This window comes from Euleptes europaea, chromosome 2, assembly GCF_029931775.1.
Source record: "Euleptes europaea isolate rEulEur1 chromosome 2, rEulEur1.hap1, whole genome shotgun sequence".
Classification (NCBI taxonomy): domain Eukaryota; kingdom Metazoa; phylum Chordata; class Lepidosauria; order Squamata; family Sphaerodactylidae; genus Euleptes; species Euleptes europaea.
In genome coordinates this window covers 35,118,161-35,144,190 of record NC_079313.1, presented here as the reverse complement: position 1 = coordinate 35,144,190, position 26,030 = coordinate 35,118,161, and the positions used below count along the sequence as shown (strand labels likewise).

Below are 26,030 nucleotides of genomic sequence, written 5' to 3'. Positions count from 1 at the left end.
AGAAAGAAAGAAAGAAAGAAAGAAAGAAAGAAAGAAAGAAAGAAAGAAAGAAAGAAAGAAAGAAAGAAAGAAATCTAAACAAAAAAGACATGGGGTTTTAAAAAACCCAAACATGATAAATAGAGCACCTGTATCTTTAAGCAACAGATTCTCTCAATGACTACTGCTAGACAACCACAGTATTCCATGTCTTGGCTCTGTCAATAAAAGCAAGGGGGAGGGAGCAGAGCCCTCTCCAGGCCTATTTTGGCTATTGAGGGACGGCACCTTGGGGCCAGGCCTCTAAAGTTGCCAGCTCCAGGTTGGGAAATTCCTGGAGATTTTGTGTTGGAGTCTGAGGAGGGCATGGTTTGGGGAGGGGAGAGGCCTCAGCTGGGCATAATGCCATAGATCCACCCTTCAGAACAGCTATTTTCTCCAGGGGGACAGATCTCCTTTGTCTGGAGTTCAGTTATAAATCTGGGAGATATCGAGGTCCCACCTGGAGGTTGGCAACCCTATGCCTGGCAGAAACCTCTGGGCAACTTGATACCACCCAACTTCCCAACTTCTATGGCTCAACTAGGCCTGGCTGCTTGCTACTCTTCAACAGCAGCCACCCTATGAAAGCCACTGTGGTATAGCAGTTAGAGCTTCAGAGTAGGGTCTGGGAGACCCACGTTTAAATTCTCATCTTGCTGTGGAAGCTTACTGGGTGATTTTGGACCAGTCACATACTTTCAGCCTAACCTACCTCACAGGATTGTTGTGAGGAAAATGAGGAGAGGATAATAATGTAAGCTGCTTTGGTCCCAACTGCAGAGAAAGGTGGGGTAAAAATGAAGTTAATAAATACTAAGTACAGGTGAAGATGGGAAGTAGATAAAAGATTGTTTGGTGAATGACAGAGAAGGAGAGAATGAGGCATGGGAAGAGAATATGAGAGGGAAAGAGTAAATAGTGTGGGGAGGGGGATAGAGGAGAAAGTGAGGTACCTCCCACAAGTCCTTGAGGGTTCCCTACCATGCAAGTGGGCCAGGCCCATTAGCCGGCACCACACAACTGGGTCACAGTTGTCCTATGAAGAGGCTGTAGCTGTTACTTACTTTTCCAAGCGCTAATTCAATTGATTTTCAACCCTGGCTGTTACCGCACTAGGTAATCCCAGCGATGTATTAAGAGTTTGAAAATGTTATAAAAAACATCACCTTAAAAGGGTTTTTGGATGCCACGGCTAAAAAATGGTTGGAAGACGTCTTCACAGCTAAAGGGGCCAAACAAAGTGCGAACAGTATTTTTTATAACATTTTCAAACTCTTAATACATCGCTGGGAATACCTAATGCGGTAACAGTCCCTGTTTTCCTTGTAGTGATGTATAAACTGCACAGAATTTTCCAGTCATTCAACTACTTACGGACACACTCTGGCTTCGGTGTCCATCCTTCTCTAAGACACCGTGTCTCTCCCTCTTCATGTCCTTCTCGAGTCGTGAAACCAATATGACACCTATATCTTGTTATCTCATTGAGAGCAAACCGGTCCTTTCGGACAGTGAAATATCCATTAGCTGGAGGATCACTTTTACAGGTAGGTCTTTCTAACAGAGACAAAAGATGGTTGTTTCATAACAGTTTAAGAACTGCATTACTGGATCAAATCCCAGCTCCATTTAGTCCATCTCCCTGTCTTCTGCAGTGGCTGATAGAGGTCTATAGTACATTATTGGCTTATAGGACATCTCCTTGAAGTTACACCACCCAATTCTTGTCTCACAAAATCTTCTTCCTTCATTATAGCCTTTCCATGTGTAACAGTTATTGAAAGATTTCATATACATTTGATAAATTTTATAGTGAATAATAAGATTGTTTGTTCACAGTTCAAAATAAGCAATCACATTTTTTGTGAGACTCCTCATCATGTAGCTAAAAAGAAAGCTAGCACAATTTTGTGGGGTTCCCTCAGGTAAAATGTGAGGATCTGCCGAGAGAAGGGATCCTCAAGGCTTCTAAATTACATTGAGGAAGATCAACCACCACGGTTTGATAACCTCTAGGTGGGACCTGGAGACATCCTAGAATTACAACAGATCTACAGACTATAGAGATCTGTTCCGCTGGAGGTATACCCCACTGAGGTCCCTCCCATCCCCAAACCCCACACTCCTCAGGCTTCACTCCCAAATAATTGCCCATCCCAGAGGTGGCAACCCTAATTCTTTTCCATTTGCAAACATACCAGACAGCCACTATTAGTGCATTTAACTTCAGATCACTTTGAATGTTCCAGCATTTAGATAATGTATGTTGTGGCTGTCTCCCTGCAGATCTCATTGCTCACCTTGGGATGTTAGCTCTGCTCACGTAAATCTTTAAGCTGGTAAATTTAGCAAACTCGGCCCACAATTCTATGCTTGCTGAGGGCCATACTACACAATATATTTGACCACAAGGTAGGCCAGGATTCCCCCAACCTGACTTATTTTTTGTGCAGCCGCATGGCAACTGCAGAGCACTTACTTATCCAGAGCTTGATTCAGAGTGGGACTGTGTGTCTAGGAAGGAGGGGCTCAAACCCCCTCCCACTCCCACTTTTCTCCTGAGCCAAAATGGCTCCGGGGCACTTTTTGTTCTGTGGACTCATGGCCAAATGAATTGTGTTGCTTGGCGCTGAGCACCAAGACAGCAGAAGAAAGCCTCTACTTTTTGGGCTGAGAGAATCAGACTACAATAAGAAAACGGTGTTTTTATTTCTAATTTGTTGTGCTTTTTAATTCTGAGTGTTTTAAATTCTGAGTGCTTTAAATCTGAGTGTGTATTTTAATCTTGCTGATCGGGCTGGGATATGTTGTGTCCTCACAACTTGTTTTGCTGTATTATTAGCCATCTTAAGTCTGAGGAGATAAGGCAGGATAAGAATGTTTTAAACAAGAGTCGGAAAATGGTTGTGAGTGGAGAGCTATGCTTGCTTCACCAGCCTTCGCTCAATCCACAATACACTGTTATTTGTTTCTAACACGTTTACCGATGGCTCCAACACCGGGCTTCCCTTGCAATGGGGGAGAGGGGAGACAAGGTGGGGCGGCCTGGGGGAGTCCCTGGGGGAAGGTGGCCCTCGGGCCAGCCGGCCGGTGGGAGGACAGGCCCGGACGGACACCAGATGGGCCCCCCAACCCGGCTACCGGACGAAGAAAAGGGCGGGGCCGGAAACCGGGAGGGCCCCTTGTAAGTTCGGGGAAGGTGGAAGGGGCGGGAACGCCCGGGCGGGGGAGGTAGAAAAGGGAGGAGGAAGCTGAGGCCGAGGAGGAGTGGAGTTGTTGGCAGCGAGCACACAGCAGCGGAGGTGAAGGCTGCAGCAGGGCACGCTGGCTGACACGGCAAGCGAGGATAGCTCAGACTCGCCTGCAGAGTGGTCTAAGGCTGAGGAGGCTCCTCCAGGGCGACCCATTGGCAGGCACACTGGGCCAGGACCCCAGGGGAAGGGCAAACCGCTTCACAGTAGGCTAGGCTGAAAGAAAGGGACTGACCCAAGATCCCACGTGAACTTTGAACCTCACGACTCAGTGGGCATTTGAACAAGCGTCTCTATAGTCCTAACTACTGAGTCTTCGTGCTGGCTCTCTCAACCTGCTCCTAACATGTATGTGGGCTCAAGAGAGGAGGGTGTGGGAAACAATTGTGGCAGGTGCCACCCCTGTTCATGAATGATCTGTGTACAGAGATTAAGTTCTTTGTAGTTGGGAGGAAAACTATCACATAGCCCAGCTTGTGTAGATTTTTTTATTTCAAATTGCTGGAATAGGCAATGTCTGCTGTATAAAGAAAAGAAGAAGACCCTGCAGGGGGCAGCAAGAGGATAGTAAGGCCAGCACCTTATCTCCTGCTAAAGTGGTCTCTCTCTCTCTCTCTCTCTCTCCACTTTGATCAGTTTGCGCACCTCGATTGTGCCAATCACTCTGCCAGTACAAATAATCTGAGGACCCGACGGTCTTGGACAAGTTGTTTAAAGTAGATTATAATGAATAGCATCCAGTTTCTCAGATGACATGTTGTCTTGTAAGGGAACATGAATACATCTTACCTGTGGAGGTGCATATTGGAGTGGGCGACCAGCCATTTTTTGTGCACTTGGTTTTTGCTTCTTGTGGTTCTGGATAATATCCCCTTTGACAAGAAAATGAGATTTCATTGCCTTCTATGAACTTATGCCAAGAACTATAAATAAAAGAACCATGTGGAAAACCTTCTTTATGTTCACATTGTTCTAAAAGCAAACAGAGGAAGAAAAGGGTTTTGTTCGTTGGTTTGTTTTTACAAAGGAATCACAACTCAAATTCTGTAAGCAAAATAATTTACAAAACATACCCATAAACCTTTACTGATAAATTTCATGTAGAAATCATTGTGGAATTTGGGCATTTTTATAGGAAATGATGCGATAGCCAGATGTACAGAGGGGCTGAGGAAGAAGAAATAGGGCAGATAAAATGCCCAGGCAGGGCAAAGCAATCTCCAGTCTGCAGATGCTTCAGAGGCACAGAGATCACAATTTAGTCTTATAAAAAATTATCATGAGAACCTACATCACCTCTGGAAAAGCTTTATATAAAATGTGCAATTCAAGTGTATGTAATCACATACCATTAGAGGAGCATAAAGACCCAAGAAAAACCCTTGAAAATTTTGGAAAAGAGATGTTTCATGAGGCCTTTCCCCCCTCCCCAATTTTTCCAATGGACAAATAGGACATTTGGGGGGAAGCACCTCATATAGAATGTTTTCTCTTTGGGAATGAGAGAAAAGCTTTTAAAGACAATGGCCTCTTTGAAACTGCCCTAATAAGCTGTTTGAGCAGCTGGTTGCTAACAGATTTTTTTTTTGCATCATTTCAGACACAATCCTTTTGGCTCCCAGCTGCTAACAAATTGTTTTTATTTTTTCAGACAAAGCTGCTTGTATCCCATTGGCATCCCAGGACTCTGTTGCTTTTTTAATGAAAACTGCTTTCCCCCATTTCCAGTTCTTCCTTGTGTTTCTGAATTGCTCCAGTGTGCTGTTTTGGACGTTCTAAAATTAGCGCTATAGCACCATAGCAACCCAATGCATTTGAATGCTGGTGATATAGCACTGAATTGCTATATCACCATCATTTGGATGCATTGGGTTGCTATAGTGCCACAGGTACCTCATAGTCCACCTTCCAAAGCAGCCATTTTCTCCAGGGGAACCAATCTCTGTCAATTGGAGATCAGTTGTAATTCTGGGAGATCTCCAGGTCCCACCTAGAGGCTGGCAGCCCTATCAATAATAGGAATATTCACAATTTTACTTGTAGTAAACTGAGGCATTTATTTTTAATTTTTCATAATTATGTGAATTTTATATGCTAATTTATAAACAATCCCTTTGTTAAAACAGTAAAGTAAGTTTACGATTTATAAAAATCAACTATTGCCCATTTAAATTTTCTTTGAAACTATGGGTGGATTTTCCCCCCATCATGGCTTCAAGGTAATTGGAAACTTGCCATCTCTGGCCACAGTGTACATGGATATAATGTACAGTGCTGCCAGTTACTGTAGCGTTTTCACCTCCTTGCATAAAAGAAAACAATCCCGGGGCTGTTTCCCTAACACAATCAAAGGGAAATGAAAAACCGAAGCATTGTCAGACCCTCCAGCTGTAGTGAAATGTCATCTTAATTAAGGGGCTGGAACAGGGGAGGAGCAACTAAACAGGAAACAGGAAGTTACAAGAAGACTGAGAGAGAAAAAGCAAGCAGGCACTAGGGAGGAACTGTTGACTTTCCTTTTTATTATAGAAGTTCAATAAACAACTTGTTAAATAAATACCTGAAGTCCCTGGCATTAATAAGACACCACCCTTTTCTCTATGTCTCCACATCTCTCTATATCTGAATGTCTGCAGATGTTCGAGGAGGAGAAGACAATTCCAGCAGCTGAGAGTATGTGACCGGCCCAAGGTTCCCCAGCAAGCATCCACACACCCTTGTCCTTTGGGATTTCTCTCCCGAGATCTTTACCCCCTCATCCTAGAGTTGGAAGGGGCCATACAGGCCATCTAGTCCAACCCCCTGCTCGATACGGCATCAGCCTAAGGCATCCCTGGCAAGTGTTCATCCAGCTGCTGCTTGATGACTGCCAGTGAGGGGGAGCTCACCACCTCCCTAGGCAGCCGATTCCACTGCTGAACTACTCTTGTAAAAATGTTTTTCCTAATGTCCAGCTGGTACCTTTCTGCCTGTAATTTATATCCATGTGCACATATATATGTATTATTTAACTATTCTGCTCTACTGTAGAGCTCTTTTGTTTGCAAGATTAAATATCTTACCCTGTGTACGATCTTACAAAGAAGATTTCTGAATCAGCCTTATTCTGATAGAATTTGCCCTTGTGGCTTTAACAAGATTGACACTTCATTGCATGTTCTGCTTGCATGCTGTTTTTTGAGAATATTATGGATTACCATATTAAGCCACTTATTATGGATCAGGCATCATCCTGTACTTTGGAATGTCTGTTTTATTTGCTTAGAGATAATGATCCTAAGATTACTTTGGTGGTAGCAAAATTTGTCTCAGTCCTTTTATCCCTTGCATCCAAAAAAGGAAGACCACAAAACTTTCCTGCTACTCAAGATTTGTAAATCAAGGCTCTTCTAAGGGAATAAAAGTAAAGTGCCTGATATTTTTCATATTTTTGTTGAACAGTCTGTGGAAATACTGATCTGTTCAGGACAATACCAAATTCCTGGCAACCCTATCCATGCAGGTCCACTAATTCCAGGAGTAATCTTCACGGAGGTGTAAAGCTGATAGGAGGAGAGTGTTATATCTATCCCATCCTCTGCTGGGGCTTGGCTGGACACTTTTTTCACAGGTTCAGAGAACGACAGGACTTAGTACAGGGATCCCAACATGGTGCCTATGGGTGCCATGGTGCTTGCCAAGACCTTTCTGGTGCTTACCAAGTGTTTTTAGAAGGTGGGCAGGGCCAGGTAGGGCTCATGCCCAGCTGGGCCATTGGAGATCTGATTGGCTATGGAGAGTTATAAAAGCCAATTCAGTAACAGCTGCCACCACAGTTCAATGATCTTCACTGTATTGCTGTGTGTATATGAAAAATCATATTTTAAAAAAATATGTTCATTTTCAATGCCATCCTGTGGTTATGCCTGAAATGTTGAAGAGTTACTAACAGAATTATGCATAACCTCATTCTCTGACTTTTTGTGGTTGGCTCCATCTCCAGCAGCAGCCATTTTGGGGTTGGCTCAAGCTCCCATGCCAGACATTTTGTGCTTGTGCCCATCACCCTGTGTCAGAATTCCCAAGGTGCCCACAGGCTCAAAAAGGTTGGGTCCGCATGACTCAGCTGATTCATTATCGTGTAAAAGAGTTCCAGACCCCTATATGGAATACTGAGCAGGATTCCAGGCACAAAAATATTAAAAGCTTTCCCTCTCTTTTCAAATGCTCCATCTGCCTCCCAACTTCTGTTCCAGCAGCTTGTTTTTGAAAGGGGCAGTAAAATTGACAATCATTAAGCAAAGACAATTTTCAGTCATATAAACAGAACAATTAAACACCTAAGTGCATCTGTGGAGACAGATGTTTTAAAAATCACAATTATAATGGCAGTTCAAGGCCTTGAATTGCAGACTTATGCAAGAGGTGAGAAAAATAACATCTTCAGCACAGGTGAGTTAATTGTACTGGCTAACACCGCACTCCTAGTCTTTCCCAATTTATAGCTGTTCCAGACTCCAAGAAAGCAAATGTTAACTTCATGGCATTCACAAGGTGGTTTTTCTCTGCCATGGCTTGTAAACTGTGGCATATATTTTTTATCATCCAAATAACATCCTCTAATCATCTGCTTTCCTGGCTTTCCCTATATTTGGTACAGTCTTTCTCAAACCTGTCTTGGTAGATCTTTCTGGAAAGAATACAGCCCAAGTGTGTTAAAAAGCCATCTGGATGAGATGGGAAGGTGCACTTTTTAGAAGTTTCTACCCACATTGGCTCATTGTCCTTGCCTCAGCTGCCATTCCCCTCTAGCCTTCCACAGCTGCACACAGAAGTAGAGAGCTTTTGGGGCTTTGTAAAAAAGAAAACCAGCAATTGCTGTTATAGAATAATGTTATAACGATCTATTGCAATTATCTGCTAGTTCCTATGAATTCCCAGGTATAATTTTTAAAAAAAAAAAACCTCATCCTTTTCATTGTACTGATATAAGGGGAAACCCACCTATCCCCTTATATCACTTCAGCAAAAAAGAGGCAGAGACATATTTATTTGTAGTAAGAGACAAGTATTTTGAGGAACTAGTAAATCATTGCACGAGGTCATTATAATGCCATTGTGCTATAGCAGCACAGTGATTACCAATTTTTAAAAAGCCCTCCAAAACAAGCCTTCCAGTGGTGTTCTAGGGGAAAAATTAAGGGGAAGTGGCAATTGATGGAGGACATTTTTTCACAAAACTCCTGTTTGATGGCTCCTTTGCCACTGCATACGCATTCACAGCAGCAATGTCAGGGAAACAGAGCCCTGGCCATGTGGATGCAACCATTTGAGTGGGTTCTTAGCTAGGAGTGACAGCTAATTCTTAGTATATTTACATGAAAAACTCACCAGCTGTCTCAATTACCATTTGCAGGCATAAACCTAAAAAAGTCTTCAGCAGACACCTGAAGAACTAAAGGTTTAGGGTTTGTTTCTATGGAATGTGTGAAGAGAGCCTTACAAACTGCCACCTCAGGTATTTGTAATGCTTTTCTTCTCTTTCAGTGGTACTAGTTTAAAATGGCACACTAGTAGGGTTGCCAGGCCCCTCTTCACCACTGGTGGGAGGTTTTGGGGGTGGAGCCTGAAGAGGGCAGGGTTTGGGGAGAGGAGAGACTTCAATGCCATAGAGCAGTGATGGCGAACCTTTTAGAGACCGAGTGCCCAAACTGCAACCAAAAACCCACTTATTTATCGCCGAGTGCCAATGCGGCAATTTAACCTGAATACCACCCCCAGAGGGGACCCAGAGGGAGAGGCTAGGGTTGCCAAGTTCCTCTTCGCCATGAGTGGGAGGTTTTTGGGGTGGCGCCTGAGGAGGATGGGGTTTGGGGAAGGACTTCAGTGCCATAGAGTCCAATTGCCAAAGTGGCAATTTTTTCCAGGGGAACTGATCTCTATTGGTTGGAGATCACCTGTAATAGCAGATCTCCAGCTAGTACCTGGAGATTGGCAACTAGTTCCTTAGTGTTTTCTCTCTACATATCAAGACAAATGGAAAGGTGTTTGGAGGATAGCTTGTGGGCACTTCAAAGGTGGAATAGGACTGCATGCCCCTCCGCCCGCACAGACCCACTCGGTGGGGCACCGCGGCAGGCTTGTGAGAGGCGAGCAGGGTGGGGCAGAGGGCGCCTCCTTCGCACCCACCGACCAGCCATGCCTCTCCGCCCGCACAGGCCCAGAGGGCGCCGGAGAAGCCGCTGGCCATGCCGAGTGTGAGCGCTCGGCTTCTGTTCCCCGCTCTCCCACCCGCCTGGCTGGCCGCGCACGCTCCAGCGGCGGCAATGGCGGCAGCTTCTGTGGGAGAGTCCGGGGGCAACCGCCAATGATGTCGGAGGTTCCCCACCCCTGGGCTACAGCCTCCCCCATCCGGGGTGGGGCAGAGCTGGAAAGGCCAGCGGCTTGGAGGAACCGTGCGTGCCGGCAGAAAGGGCTACGCGTGCCGGAAGTGGCACCCGTGCCATAGGTTCGCCAACACGGCCATAGAGTCCTATTGCCAAAGCGGCCATTTTCTCCAGGTGAATTGATCTCTGTTGGCTGGAGATCAGTTGTAATAGCAGGAGATCTCCAGCTAGTACCTGTAGGATGGCAACCCTACACGCAAGAATTTTTGTAATACATAATCATTTTGATTCCTAGTTGTATAAAAAGGAAAAACACAATGAAAACATTTACTTACTAAAGCATTTTGGTTCTGGATCCCATCCAGATTTGGTGCAGGTTGTAAGGATCCAGCGGTTCTCTTTATTTGCTGGCAAGAAGCCATCGCTGCATCCGAAGTAAATGTACTCTCCCTCCCTTTTTGGAAAGTAATTCTCTCTGTAAGTCCCATAGCTTCTATATAGTTGTACATTCTCTGCTTCAGGATAGTTGCAGCGTTTTGCTTTGGATGAGAGAGAAAAATTTGAGTCAAAGACAACAGTATTCCACTTCAAGATCATTTTCCTTCACTTGATTAGGGCGGCACCATATGTAGAAGACGGAGCCCAGGGAAGGATAAAGAAGGAGGGCTGTACAAGGGAATGGCAGATAAAGAGGAGAGAGGCTAGTGAAAACAAAAAACAGACTTAGCTTATTCAAGAAGGGGCTGCAGACAGTGAATGGGAAGGAAGAAGGAAAGATAATTTTCAAATGCGTCTGTGATCTTCAGGACTATACCTTGGCCCCTGCAAGTCCTGAATCAATTAATCAACATGATTGCAAATTTCACATATACCCAAATGTTAATTAGTTTTATTTAAAAAAATACTGGGACTCAGAACATTTATGGGAGAAATCTTGACTTTGTGAACAAATGAATGGCAAAGGACGCTTCATGCGGATTCTGAGAACATAAGAACATAAGAAAAGCCATGCTGGATCAGATCAAGGCCCATCCCATCCAGCAGTCTGTTCCCACGGTAGCCAACCAGCAAACATGCTGCCTTCCCCACCCCAGCATGGTGAACATGCGTCTGTTAATATACACACAAAAGAAGCAGCTGAGAATTCTTCATAAAAGTGAGCATGTCCACGCATGACAAAGGAGAACTATAAATAAAAGCAAATAAATAAATAAGCGATCACAGTTTCTGTTCACAACAGTAGAGCCATTTTCAAATCGAGCAGAAGACAAAAGAGGATTCAAGATTGACAATTACTGTTTTGTGAATCAAAGACACACATTCAGTAAGTCCTATTTTAGGGATCTTTTGGGTTTTTGTGGGCTGGGCACTTCCTATAATAACAACAAAAAAGTGGACACACACAATAAAAATATATCGACCCCGCCCATGTGCTTTTCCTTCTGGGACTTACTTTTGAGTACACCTACATAGGATTTCTTCCTAATGAAGTCATTTAGGCCGAGAGGGTGTGACTGGCCCAAGGTCACTCAGAGACCGTCCAATGCAGAGTGGGGATTAGAACCTGGGTCTCCCAGGTCATAGTCTGACACTAATTTCTGCTGGTGGTGCTACTGATGTGCTACTGTTCAGTAGTGCATCATGTAACTGCTGGTCCATCCTCCCCAATCGCTGATCCAATTTGATCAAAACTTGGGGTTCTTTAAAGGACAGGGAGCAACCACTCTTGTGCAATTTTGATGTTATTTTGTTGAAAAACAGCCACTCCCGCCTCCCTGAAAGTCCCCCGAAGGAAATAAGGGCGGATTTATGAGAAGTGGGGTGGGGGGAGGAGATTTGTGAAGGAAGGGATGCACTAAAATGAATGACAAGATTGCCTATTGGGAACAATAGGAGAGGCCGGCCACCTGAGGGCCCATTAGATAAAATGGGACCCAGGAATGCCAATTGACTTGTACAAGCTCCATTAGAATACTTTACAGCACAAAAAGAGGAGGAAGAAGAAGAGTTGGTTTTTATATGCCAACTTTCTCTACCACTTAAGGGAGACTCAAACCGGCTTACAATCACCTTCCCTTCCCCTCCCAACAACAGACACCCTGTGAGGTAGGTGGGGCTGAGAGAGCTCTAACAGCGCGGTAACTTGCCCAACCAAGGTCACCCAGCTGGTTTCGTGTGCAGGAGTGGGGAAACAAATCTAGTTCACCAGATTAGCCTCCACCGCTCATGTGGAGGAGTGGGGGATCAAACCCGGTTCTCCAGTTCAGAGTCCACCGCTCCAAACCACCACGCTTAACCACTACACCATTCCTGGATTGATGGAAATTGATTTAGTCTGCAATGTTAATAAAATTTAATTTAAAAAACCCCACTACATCATGCCGGTTGCAATGAAAATATAGAAAGGATTGAAAGAAAGCTGCCCTGGGCCTGGAATGACAGCCCCCAGAGTAGAATGATGATCTCTGGAACCATATAAACTTCTCTGGGACTGGAATGACAGCCTCCAGAGCACCGATTCCAGTCCCAGGGGCCATCATTCCACTCTGGAGAATGTCACTCCAGTCCTAAAGCAGCATCTAGGCCCAGAGACCATAATTCCAGTGTTAGGGCAGGCTTCTCAAAATCCATTCCACATTTTCATTGCCACTTTGATGTGCTGTAATGCGTTTCAATTAGTGTTGCCAGCTCTGAGTTGGGAAATAACTGGAGATTTTGGGGGCGGAGCCTGAGGAGGGTGGGGTTTGGGGAGGGGAGGCACTCCAATTAAGTATAATGTCATAAAGCCCAACTTCCAAAACTTCCACTTTCTCCAGGTGAACTGAACTCTCTCCCCTGGAGATCAGTTGTAATCCCAGTAGATCTCCAACCACCACCTAGAGGTTGGTAACCCTAATTCCAATTGGGACTATGTAAATCATTTAGCTCCCATTATATCCAACGGGCCTTCAGACCTATTCCATTGTTCCCAATGGAGCTAGTTTGGTGTATGAGAACCAGTATGATGTAGCGGTCAAAGTGTCAGAATAGAATCTGGGAAGCTCCGGCTCAAATTGCCACGCTGCCATGGAAGCTTGCTGGGTGACGTTGGGTCAGTAACACACTCTCAGCCTAACCCACCTCACAGCATTATTTTGAGGTTTAGATGGAGGAGAGGAGAATAATGTAAGATGTAAGAACAATGTATTCCTCAAAGGCTGTATCCAGAATGATAATGAACTTTTTCTCCACGCACACTCCTAACTTCAGTGGGGGAGCTGAGAGAAATCCCATAGGTCTCTTTAAAAATCTCTGTGTCCCTAAAGGATTCTTGTAACAGATAAAATTCCCAGTGATATATAGCCCCTCACTTCATACCCATCCTGTCATACCTGATTTAATAATCTTTGTGGACTGAAATGGTCTGTATTTACCTATAATTGATTGTTCAGCATTTGACTCTGAAGAGATCACTGCAAGGGTGGAAACTACTTACAAATACATTTTGGTTGTGGTAGCCAGCCATTCTTGGTGCATTTGGAAGTTGCTTCCCCGCTTTCAGGCTTATAACCAGGATCACACTCTATCTGTATTGTTTCTTCATATGAATACTGTTGCTGGTGAGGATTGACTCTGCCATTATTGACTTCTGGACTTGAGCATACAATTTCTGCGGAGGAATAGGTGTTTAGTCAAGAGAAATCTTTCACAAAGTTTCATGCTTGGGTCTTGCTAGTCATCATAGTGTCACCACTACATAACATGTGATACATAAATATTTTTTTAGTCCTCCTAAGACACTGGCTGCAGATCTCAGAAGCTAAGCAGGGTCAGCCCTGGTTAGTATTTGGATGGGAGACTATCAAGGAATACCAGGGTTGCTGTGCAGAAGAAGGCACTGGCAAACCACCTCTGTTAGTCTCTTGCCATGAAAACCCCAAAAGGGGTCGCCATAAATCGGCTGCAACTTGATGGCACTTTACACACACACACACACGAAACTGGCTGAGATTCAGAGAGTAGTATGCATTTGACAGTCTATAAGGTAATATTTATGAGTTGGCCAACTGGCATTCAGTTCCCAGTACAAATTTGTCAGAACTTGGCTAATGCTACCATTATTTGCCCTCCAGGGATTAACGCATGGGCAGAATGTTCTTGGTTCGCTCCTCCCTTATCTCACAATATTTTAATCCGAGACTGGATAGTCAAATGCATGACGCTAGTCCATCCCACTATAAGTCCAAAGCAAGTAGCTGCTGGAGGCTCCCCGTGCATTTGAGCCACCCATATAATGTGGGATAGTAGGGGAGTGACCACCATGTCATTGCCCAAGGATTGGCTGAGGGGTTATCCAACCAAAGGCCGTTTCTCCCCCCTTTTTTCTTAGGACACCAGCGTTCTGGTATACCATTGTGACGGTGTGAAGCACCCCCCCTACAGGGCTGGTCGGGGGGGGGTCTGTCTGGCCTGGAGAGGGTCGGGGCTTGAGGTGCCTTTTCAGCCTCAGACCAGTCCGAGGGAGAGTCTGAGCTTTCCTGTCCCTCGGAGGCTACCCAGGTGGCTCTATGCTCAGCCAGCCTGGGTCACAGCCTGCTTCCACCCTGGCTACAGCTCTCCTCTGGCCTTTTATGCTCTTCAGGCCAGAGAAGCTCTGCCCCTTCCACCCTCTGCCCTCCCCCCGGAAGTCTATAAAAGGAGCTCTCCTTCCCCGTTGCGTCACTTTCATTCCTAGCAAGCAGCGCGGCTCGCACCTGCCCCGCCCTTGCTCACCCACAGCTCAGCTGTTTGTCGGGGCTGGGAACTTGAAGGAAAGGAGGTTAGTAGCGGGGTATTCGTATGATTATACCCACGCTGGCGTTCCGGCAATGTAGAGAAATTTTAAAAAGTAGCGGTTTAGTACCAAAAAGATTGCTAGAAACCAGGGATTGCTTAACCCGTTTTTTGGGGGCTTAATTCGCGCCTAAGGTGGGTCCAATGCGCAGCCCTTGGATGGTCATGCATTTAGACCATGGGAATTCGTTACTTTTAAGGCACAAAGGCGAGACAAGCTAGCCATGCGTTAAACCCCTCCGTTTCATTCTTAGGGAAAAGGAAAATGTTTCCAAACATGGCAGATGATGATGAATGTCAACTCTTTAATCATAGTACCCTCATAATGCCTGATAATATGTGAGACCCTTACTTCCTGCTTTTGCCAAATGTATCACAGACCCTGACTGCACAGGAGGGAATTACGCTTTGCCTAAAATGTTTTTCCCTTAGAGCACTAGCTGAAGAAAATATGGCCCCAAGGATATAGAAGTGGGCCATCTCTGAGCTAGGCAAGTTAAGAGGAAAGAATATTAATATGCTATTAGTTTGCAGATATTTAAAAGGTACTCAGAAGCACAGATCTTTGTTTGAATATTAATTAAAAACCAAAGCAAACTGGCCTAATTTTAAAATATATTATAACTAGAACAAATTAAAAGATTAACACCATTCAGAAATAATTGGAAAATGAATTTAATCCTTAATAGGATTCTTCACAAACAAGTGATGCGTCAGGCTCAAGCCCTTTCCACCCCTTTTAAACGTCTAATTGGGAGAGGCCCGACTAGATCTACATTATTTTGAAGGGGGGTAAGAGGGCAAAATGTTGCCCCCATGTATTAAATAAATATTTTTTCTTTATATATATGTATATCCAATGTATATAATATACAAATATAATCAACAACACTTGTAAATGACAGAATAAATTGTGTTGACCTCTATGAATTGTTAATGAATAATTACACTTTTACATTATCTTATCCATCTATTATCTATGAATTTCCCCTAGAATTGCTTTTGTTCTTGGGAGCCAGGGGAGATCATAGCCTGACACATATGTTAGAAGTTAGGAAGCAGAGGCCATTTATACACAAGGTCAATTTTGATGCTCGCTCGCAGCTCTTTTTTAAAATGTGACTTTAAAAATGCCTATTCATGGTCCCAATGCAAAAGGAGAAATTCCACCCCCACCCACCTGCTCCTTTGTTCCCTTTTGAATAGCCATTAGCATGTGCATAGCTAACGCGTCACTGTTGTTTTGCATGGTTCCTTCAGGGGATTCTTCACGGAAGGGGCGGAGCAAACACCAAAAGTCATGTTAAAGGGGCTCTTAAGTAATGCGAAGCAGGTATGAGCCGGCTTTGCAGTCACTTCCGGAATGATGGTTCAGCATGAAAAATTCAAAAAAATATATGGGGCAATTCACCTTGGAACATGCTGCTAATTACCATGCATAAATGGCCAGACTTTAATGAACCCAGAGGCGTGATGAGAGTTATTCCATGGAAAGAATGCTAGAAGAAAAAGGAGCAAGTAAAGGGTGGGCTTTCCTAAAACAAGAGCTCTTGCAAGCTCAAGCTGTCAGTTTTCCAGTAAGATGGAAACTGTGTTACAGCCCTAGAAAATGGAAACATACTAGGGTTGCCAACCTCCAGGTCATGGCTGGAGATCTCCTGCTATTACAACTGATGTCTAGGCAATAGAAATCAGTTCCCCTGGAGAAAATGGCCGCTTGGGCAATTGGACTCTATAGCATTGAAGTCCCTCTCCTCTTCAAACCCTGCCCTCCTCAGACTCCACCCCCAAAATCTCCAGGTATTTCCCAGCCTGGAGCTGGCAACCCTAAACCGTACTGACCTGTACACTCAAGCCTTGTATTCCATCCATTCTCACTGCATACTGCAACAGATCTGTCAATAGGTTTATATCCATCGTGACAGTCAAACTGTAATTGATCACCTTCTTTATAAACATGCTCTAGCGACGTTATATACCCATTTGCTATATTTCCTGATGTGCAGATTATTTCTATTGAAAAAATATAAACAAAATACCTTATTGATAGGAGGTAGCAATACTTTTCCAGCTCAGCTAGGAATGTATTCAATTCAGTGTTGCCATAATTCAGAAGCTTGTAATTCACAGGCTCAGAATGTGAACTGTGGTTTTACCATCGAGTTTCTGGTGATTCACTGAACTACCCAAGTTACTTGCGGTTTGTTATAGGAAATGATGTGATGCCACACTTCCTTGATCTCTTCTCTATGTCTTTTGAGATCTCTTGACTCTGTTTGCAACTGTGACAACAGTTGACTACATTCCAAATTTGTTGTCAGCCACTCTGTCTCAGCTTTAGTCTTTCTTTTGCCGCTGCCTTGAACCACGAGGAAAGGTGGGGTATAAACATTTTAATTAATGAATAATAATTTTAAAGATATAGGGTACCAACCATGGCCTACTGTGTTATGTTTAGTGCATTCCCCAAACCATTTGACAGCCTTTGAAGGTAATAATCAAAACAGGAATACTATGGAGATGATTTAAGAACAGTCTACAGGCTTTATGTAAAGCTTACTGAGATAATACTTAAAGTGCTGAGCTACTACAGAGCAGCAGTAAGTTACATTTTGCTGTCATCTTGTCTTCCAAGAGGGCTTATGTGACTCAGTGAATTTATTTTTGAGGGGGTAGCAGGTAATAGAATTTTCTTCTGTTTAATTTATTTCTGAGTTTGGGACTTCTGAATTACCAGAGTTGGTACAGGAGTGCCACTGATAATGTCAGAATCTGACAGTCTTTACCTGCTCTCATGAAGGTAGCCTAAAAATGAAGTTATGAAAACAATACATATTTTGTCTTTTGGGAGAAACAGATATTTTAATTTTTTATTTTGCCTCCCCACTAGACACTATTGCATAAAAAAGCCAATACATTTTTATTTCCATGGTATTTAAAGACATCTTAATTATTTTCTATGTCCTATTTTATTCACAGCTGGTATCGACCAGCCCACCAGTTTGCATGACCCACAGCGTACTCTTCTTGGAGTGATTAAAAACAAATGAAAATAAACGTTATGTAAAGCATTTCAAAACATTTTTAAAAACGTGCTTACCATGAAGAAAAAATGTTTGTTTTGTCAATATTTATTTTTATTGCCTTTCTGCAGAAGTACAACAGCATTCCTGGAGTTTTAATTTTTTTATGCCACTCAAAGGAATAGCTATATTTTCTTCTAATGAATCAGAGCCTTTGTGTGTTCGTAATGTGTAGAACTAAGGGGTGAATGTAGTGTGGACTAAGCCGTAACTTCTTGTAGAAGTAGAATCAAACTTTCTCCCAGGGTCTTCTATCTATTTACATACCTAATTATTCCCCTCCCTCTCTCATAACACTAGAACTTGAGGACATAAAATGAAATTGATGAGTAGTCCTTTCAGGACAGACCAAAGAAAGCACATCCTCATACCTCTTCACACACCACATAATTAACACATGGAACTCCCTGCCTGAAGATATTGTGATAGCCACATGATGGATTGACATGGCTTTAGCCCTGAGCTGGATAGCCTGTAGTGGAAACTGCGGAAGACCATTATACTACGAGGAGGTAGATGGTGGTCAATGCAGCCCTTCCCCATGTGAGAGCAATCTCAGGTCATTAACTTTCACACTGCACTGTAAATAATGAGCACCTGGTGATGGGGAAATAAATCTGGCTTCGCTCACTACTGAAGGGAGGAGGAGAAGAGGGCTCCAGATAAGAAGCCAGAGAAGGAGCGTCTGCAGAACAAGGACGGGCTACCAGACAGGACGAAGTGGCTTACCTCCCAGGAGATGACTTCCCATCTTCCTAAGGTTATTAGCCTGGATACAGGGTTATTTTTGTTTAATAAAGCTGCATACCTTTTCCTCCCCAATATCTGCCTATTGGAATCCATTTTTTCTGAACCATGGGTAATACAATTGGTGCTGTGAGCAGGATTCCAGAGGCAATATGGGGACAAAGGACTGCAGGGTATGTGCAAAGCTGCATCCCAGGATGGTCGTGTACCAGTGCATGGGCCCCAGCTGCACACATGTTAAATTCAATAACCCCACCTACCAAATGGGATACTGAGCTGGAAAAAGCAGGAGGTCCCACACCCAGGGCAATAAGTAAATGCTTTAAAAAAATAGGAATAAGGGAAGGTGCAGGTGTAGAGGAATGTGGCAAAGTGGGTTGGCTACTTCTCACTGCACTAAGAATGGTCTGGGAGTTGTTGGAAGCTTCTTGGAAGCAGGTGGAAGAGCAGGCTGCAGAAATAAGTGCCTTAAAAGAACAGCAACTAATTCTGCAGGAAGCCTTGAAGAAGGCAAGAGAAGGCAGGAATGCTGCTGAGGAACAGGCAGGGGCTATAGCTGTTCGTGTCACGAAGATTAAACGGAACCGGCAGCAGAAGAAAGACCCCTACAAAATCAGAGCACTCAACATCCCTAAAGACTGGAGTTCCACAGCTTCAGGGGATTCCAGTGAGGCAGAGTGGACTGAGGGGGAAGGTAGTAGCGAGGAGAAAGTGAAAGTAAGACCTCTGATTACCAACAAGGCCAAAGGGCCACCTGGAGGGCAAGTGCAGGTTACCCGCACTGTAAGGGATTTCAGCCAGCAGGAGCTGACTGAAATCACCAAAAATACTAGACAGCAGCCGGGGGAGTATTTAAGCCACTGGTTGGTACGGCTTTGGGACCAAGGCTATACAGGTGTGCATATGAGCCCCCAGGAGCTATTGCAATTAGGTGCTTTATCTAATGATGTGCTCATTAATGGGTATTTGAGGGGGGCTACTGGTCAAACACAGACCCTCTTTGATTGGGTTTGCCTGGGCATCAGACAACGGTACCCTGCCCCATGGACTGGGAAGAACATCTGCCACCCTGGAACACCATTGCTGAGGCAACAGCACAGCTTAGGGGGATGGCAACGCAGACTGGGATATATATCCAGGGATTCCCAGGTCCTGACCCTATGCCCCTAACGGCAGGTATGAGAGCACGGCTAATTAGGGGAGCCCCGCCCAGTTTGCATGGTGCTCTATTAGCCCTGTTGGGACCTGCTCAAGGGCGAGCAGTGGGGGATGTGGTAATCCTTCTGGGACAGCTGGGGGATGTTCCCAGGGAAAATAAGCCCAGAGCACAAACTGCTGTGGAACATAAGCAAGACTGGTCCAAGGATAGAACAAAAGGGCCTAAAATAACTCGAAGGCAGATGTTTTTTGAGCTCCTTAGGCAAGGAGTGGAAAAGGAGAAGATTGATGGCCTTCCAACACCTGACCTGTTCCAGCTGTGGAGACGTAAATGTACTACTCAGGAGCAGAAGGGGAAGGTACCGCAGACCAAAGGAGTCGAGGTGAGAGGAGTAACACCAACTGCTCCACCTGAGGAGGAGGACTTCTGGTATTCACCTGTACCCAGTGTATCAAAGGGGTGGGAGATGCCCATACCTTTGGATTAGGGGTGTGGCAAGGCTCCAGTGAGCAGGTTAATGAAGACAGCCATTCCTGGAGACCCATGCCCACATATACCCCTCACAGGAGCTGTGGCTTCAATCCATGGGAACCCCACAGTGTGTATTGATGCCTATGGGAACAGGGCGGAGCATCAGCAGGCAGCCCTGGCAGAGGCCAAGGCTGCTGTAGTATCTGCTAGGCCCCTGGGTCCCTTTGTAAAAGGACTTCCATGTGAGCTGCTGTCTGCTACCATAGAGGTGACTGTATGGAGTCTTTGGCAGAAAGGGCAGGGAGGGGAATGTGTGCCATTGGGCTTCTGGCCGCGGAGGCTGCCATGTCAAACCATTCTCCCTTTAAAGACCCACTGCTAGCATGCTACTGGGCTCTGGTCGAGACCAAAAGATGGACTGGCCAGGAGCTAGTGATAATGAGCCTGAACTGGGTGGAAGGTGACTCAGCCAGTCCTCTGATAGGCAGAGCTCAACCCCCATCTGAGCAAGTTTGCCCTGGCCCCCAAGGAGTGAGTGCTTTGCAGGAAGAGTTGCCGGTCAAAAAGGCTCTCCCTTATTCAGAAGTGGCTCATGAAACTATTTGGTGCACAGATGGTTCAGCCAAGTATGAGGGGGGAGAACGAGTGTGGTGTGCAGTGGTAACTAATTTTAAATGGTTAATCACATTGACTTGGGCTGGGAAAGGACAATCCAGCAGCCACTGTGCTGAACTGGTGCCTGTGGTGAACAACTTCAGATTTTGGGAGGGGTGGTATAACTGGAAATGTAAATAGTTGAACCCTAAGTTGCCAGAAGGAACACATGGATGAAGGGTGTATTGATCACCAAGGGGTGGAATGTAGTGGAAACTGCGGAAGACCATTGTACTACGAGGAGGTAGATGGTGGTCAATGCAGCCCTTCCCCATGTGAGAGCAATCTCAGGTCATTAACTTTCACACTGCACTGTAAATAATGAGCACCTGGTGATGGGGAAATAAATCTGGCTTCGCTCACTACTGAAGGGAGGAGGAGAAGAGGGCTCCAGATAAGAAGCCAGAGAAGGAGCGTCTGCAGAACAAGGACGGGCTATCAGACAGGACGAAGTGGCTTACCTCCCAGGAGACGACTTCCCATCTTCCTAAGGTTATTAGCCTGGATACAGGGTTATTTTTGTTTAATAAAGCTGCATACCTTTTCCTCCCCAATATCTGCCTATTGGAATCCATTTTTTCTGAACCATGGGTAATACATAGCCCCAGGCTGGCCTGATCTCAGCAGAACTTGGAAGCTAATCAGGGTCACCTCTGGCTAGTATTTGGATGGGATACCTCCAAGGAATACCAGGGTTGTGACACTGAGGTAGACAGTGTACCACTTCTAAATGTCTCTTGCCTTGAAAACTCTGAGGGGTCGCCATACGTCAGCTGTGACCTGATGCCCCCCCCCCAAATAAAGATTGCTTTACAAGCTTAAACCAGTTCATGAAAATTGGACTATAAATGACTACCTACTGTGAGGTAGGTGGGGCTGAGAGAGTTCGGAGAGAACTGTGACTAGCCCAAGGTCACCCAGCAGCAGGCTTCATGTGGAGGAGTGAGGAAACAAACCCGGTTCATCAGATTACAGTCCGCTGCTCATGTGGAGGAGTGGGGAATCAAATCAATCTCCAGATTAGGAGGAGTGGGGAATCAAATCAATCTCCAGATTAGAGTCTGCCACTCTTAACCACTACACTCTGCTGGTTCAAATGATTCCTTTGTGTCATTTGTTCTTAATATAAAAGGGTTATAGTTTTCATTGATACGTATGCTTAATTCCTATCAACTGTACATAGTTGGGATCTCCAAAACAAACCTGTCTGAATCATGCCATTCTAAAACCCCATGTTGGATTTTTTAATATTAAAAGCTATCATATTAAGAAATCAATTGCTTACATTGGCTTTAATAGAAAACGTTAGATTTAGCCCAGTTCCTCAGGGCATGTAAGACGGAGATGTTCCACCAGTCATATGACTGAGGAAAGTAACAGCTTGTAGATTGGCTGGCCTCCCTGCCCCTTTGCTAGCCTCCCCTTTCCCCCCTCCTTGTCCTACACTTCCGACCCTTTCCCTCATCAGTTCCTTCTCCATCCTTGTTGCTGTTGCCTTCCTGGCCTTGGGCCGGTGAGTCCTCTGGAGGTTACTGGCCTTGCTGACTTTCACCTCTGGCCAACCTTCTCGGTATGACATTTTTATAGGAGCTAGTATTAAACTGGGCGCCATCTATGTTTAATAGAGCTTGGGTTTTTTTAAAAAATAAGTTTACATATGCTTTAATATGATGAATTTATATTCCCATTTCTCTCCCCCCCCCCCCCCAGCTGAACAGCAGTAGGAAGTCCAGCTTTGGCGGGAGGTCTCCCAATTAGGGTTGCCAGGTCCCTCTTCGCTATCGGCAGGAGATTTTTTGGGCGGAGCCTGGGGAGGGTGGGGTTTTGGAGGGGAGGACTTCAATGCCATAGAGTCCAATTGCCAAAGCGGCCATTTTCTTCAGGTTAACTGATCTCCATCGGCCGGAGATCAGTTGTAATAGCAGGAGATCTTCTGCTATTACCTGGAAGTTGAGAGAACCAAGCAGCACCAAGCTCAATTGTTAATAATAACAAGACTTTAGAGTTAAACAAAAACACCAAATACTATCATGCAGACATGAACATATATTAATCACCATATATGCTATAAAGATTATAATCCAAATCTCCAGTAAGATACTGAAATTATACAATAACAAATAAATGTATTACTTTAACTTTCAATAGAAAAATAGTCTCAGGGTATGTTCCATCACACAATTTCTAAAAGAATCCCTTCAAAATATAACTCTCATAGGATTGCTCCACAGTATCAGTGCAAGTTCCAAACGTAGGTATGAAGAATTCAAACTAAGGCAAATCCAAAGGAAAAGTCCAAAGAAGTCCAAAACGACACCTCCGGGTTTAGTGTTCGTTTCGCGGTTGCTTCATCAGTTGTTGTCTCCTTATCAATTCATGTCGGGTTAATAAACCTCTAAAAATATTTTTAATAGCCCAAAGATCACAGTTAACCATTCAGTCTAATATAACCATTCATAAATTAATTACTACATTTTAATCAAGCATGCAACAGCTTACCATCATTTGACCAGCGTCCCGTAGGGTTTCTATCTATCTCTGATAGCTGGTAAGAGACCTCATTGCAAGCCTCCATTAAGAGACCTGAGTCTGCCGGCACAGCTGAGTAAAATCAAGACCACATAGAGATTTTTAAAGAAAGACAGATAGGTCGAACTCATTGTTCAAACCGGCGGGGGAGAGCGATTTAAATAAATAAATGTGCCTAAGTTCTTGCTGATGTAATATTTTGGCAATATCCTCCTGATGATAGGAACGAGGTTTATATTGCCACAGGGCAAAAAATAAAATGTCATTCTCAGAATGTCCCATCTTGAGATAATGTTCAGTAAGTGGTGCCTCAAGAGTTTTGGAGCGGATCCTGGTTTTATGCTCACTGATGCGGATTTTTAATTGGCGTAATGTTGAGCCAATATAATATTTGAAACATGGACAGAGGACCGCGTAAATAACATTTTTAGACTGGCAATTAGTGAAGTGTTGAAGAGTATATTTAAAATTGGAGGTAGAAGAGCTAAGTTCTTTAATAGGAAGGCTATATGGGCACATCACACATGAACCACATTTATGATGCCCACGAATATTGATCCTGGGTTTCTCCTCAAGTCTATCAGTATGGACCAGAAAATCACGAAGAGATCTGGTCTTCCTAAGACCAAATATGGGAAGTTCAGAGCAGCCAGGAATGGTGTCAATGACATGCCAATGACGGCGAATAATCTTCTGTATTTCATGGGTTAAATGAGTAAACTGCAAGGATGCAAAGATACCTGTCGTCCTACTTTTCAAGTCCTGGGAGGGTAATAGTAAATCTTTTCTGTCTTTATTTGCTACTCTGGTGAGAGCAGTAGACAGGACGGACTCTTCATATTCTCTATATTTTAATCTGTGGCACAAATCTCGTGCTGCTGGAACAAAGTCAGAGGCAAAAGTAGCATTCCTTTTTAACCTCAGCAGTTGGCTAAAAGGTAGATTACGCCGCAAATGCAGCGGGTGATGTGATCTAAAATGTAATCCTGCTCCCACATCAGTGGGCTTGCGGTACGGTTTCAAGGCAACTTTGTTCTCCACGGTCCTAAAGACCGTCAGATCTAGGAAGGAGATAGCTGATGGATCACACTGACCAGTGAATTTTAAATGAGGGTTTAAAGAGTTCAGAACTTGATGTACAGAATTATAGGCTTCTGTTGAGTCTAAAATGCAGAACAAATCATCAATAAACCGAAAATAATATAGAACATGATCCTTAAATGTATTATGACACATCAGAAAATGTTTCTCAAAAAAAATCATATAGATATTTGCCACGGACGGTGCGCAAGCTGCGCCCATGGAGACGCCCTGCGTCTGGTAATAAAATTGATCCCGGTATCTGAAAAAATTATACTCAAAAACTATATCTAACAAACTGAGTAAGAAATGAGAGGGAATATCAGTACAAGTCCTGGTATCAAAAAGCTCTTCTATGATCCCCCTAACTTCTTCCAGAGGTATATTCGTGTATAATGATGAAACATCAAAGGTGGCAAACACCGACCCCTCTGGTATGACTATATTTTCAATTTTATTGATGAAGTCCCTTGAATCCTTAATATAAGAACAGGTATCCTTGCTGAAAGGTTGCAGAAAATGATCTATAAATTTGGATAATGGTTCCAGGATGCTTCCAATAGCCGAAATAATCGGACGTCCCGGTGGGTCCCTCAAAGATTTATGTATCTTTGGTAAAGAATTTAAAAAAAAAAAAAAACTGGAGATCAGTTGTAATAGCAGGAGATCTTCTGCTATTACCTGGAAGTTGGCAACCCTGCTCCCAATCACAGAGGTAACCCAGCAACCCTATATCTCACAGATGCACATTGGCAAAGTAGGAAAGTGGATTCAAAAAATTTTGTATCTGTTAACATGTGTTCGTTAAAGTTCATATCTGTTAACGTGTGTGTGTTAAGGAATACATTTGACCTTCTCAGGGAGAAACCATATATACGACCATGCAAAATAAAACACACCAAAATAACCAACCACTCTTGTGTCTACATATGCTGCTAATTCATGTTTCTTTTAATTTAGATCCTCTTGTTGTCTGATCCGCCTTATACCTTTTTATTTTCTGTTCACAGTTCAGTTATGTCCAAAAACCCCTTCTATGAAAGTCTGGTGAGATGAAAATCTGGGTTCTACTGAAAGATCTACAAAGCATTTACATTTACCTGTTATAACAGTGTTTAGATGATTAATCTGAAGCTATTACAATCTGATTTTGCCTATGTTTTCTCAGGAACCCACTGATTCCAACTGGACTGGCTGTCTAGTAAGCCAGGATTTGAGCACTAACATATATTCTAATCAGCTACATCGATTGAAAACAAATGTCTTATTGCAATGACTTACCATTCTGTGCATCACAGCACACCCATAACAGGAGCAGAACACTATATCCCAGCACATGGAACATCATCGCAATGTTTCCAGAGGGCTCTTGCCCTTTTTACAATAGTTGCAGCCTCTTTTTCTCTTGCTCTCTGCTAGGAATGCTTTGCTTGCCTGACTGCTCCAAAGACTGACCTTGCTTAAACATTTCCTTTCCCTTCAATCACTTCCCCCTAAATCTCTTGCGACACACACATTGAGACCTTTCTTTCTGGACAGAGGATTATGCAAACTTGGTAGAAAATAATTTCCCTAATTTCTCAACTGGCTCTGCCCTTCCTGTTGTGTTTGTGCCCACTTCACATGTGTGATTACTCTTAGCCAGCAACCCAAGAAAATTGCTTCTTTCAGCTATCAATGCAAAGACTTGTTGCCTAAGGGAACCCAGTGTTTCCTTGGCAAGGATCTCTTATTTTCATGTTCTGTTCTTTAAATACAAAAACTATGGAACTATAGCTGTGGTTTGCATTTTCAGCTCTCAAGTTGCCACTCTGTTACAGGCTTTGACATATTAGAGCACATGAACTATGGAATTAGT

General features: G+C 44.0%; 1 protein-coding gene across 1 annotated transcript in view; it reads right to left on the bottom strand.

Moving 5' to 3' along the window:
* LOC130473193 (complement factor H-like) overlaps positions 1 to 26,030 on the bottom strand; it is an 83,573-nt gene that overhangs the window by 38,689 nt on the left and 18,854 nt on the right. The window contains exon 2 of the mRNA XM_056844722.1: positions 1,396 to 1,578. Within this exon, the coding sequence (XP_056700700.1) occupies positions 1,396 to 1,578 (183 nt within the window). The remainder of the gene's footprint in view (positions 1 to 1,395; positions 1,579 to 26,030) is intronic.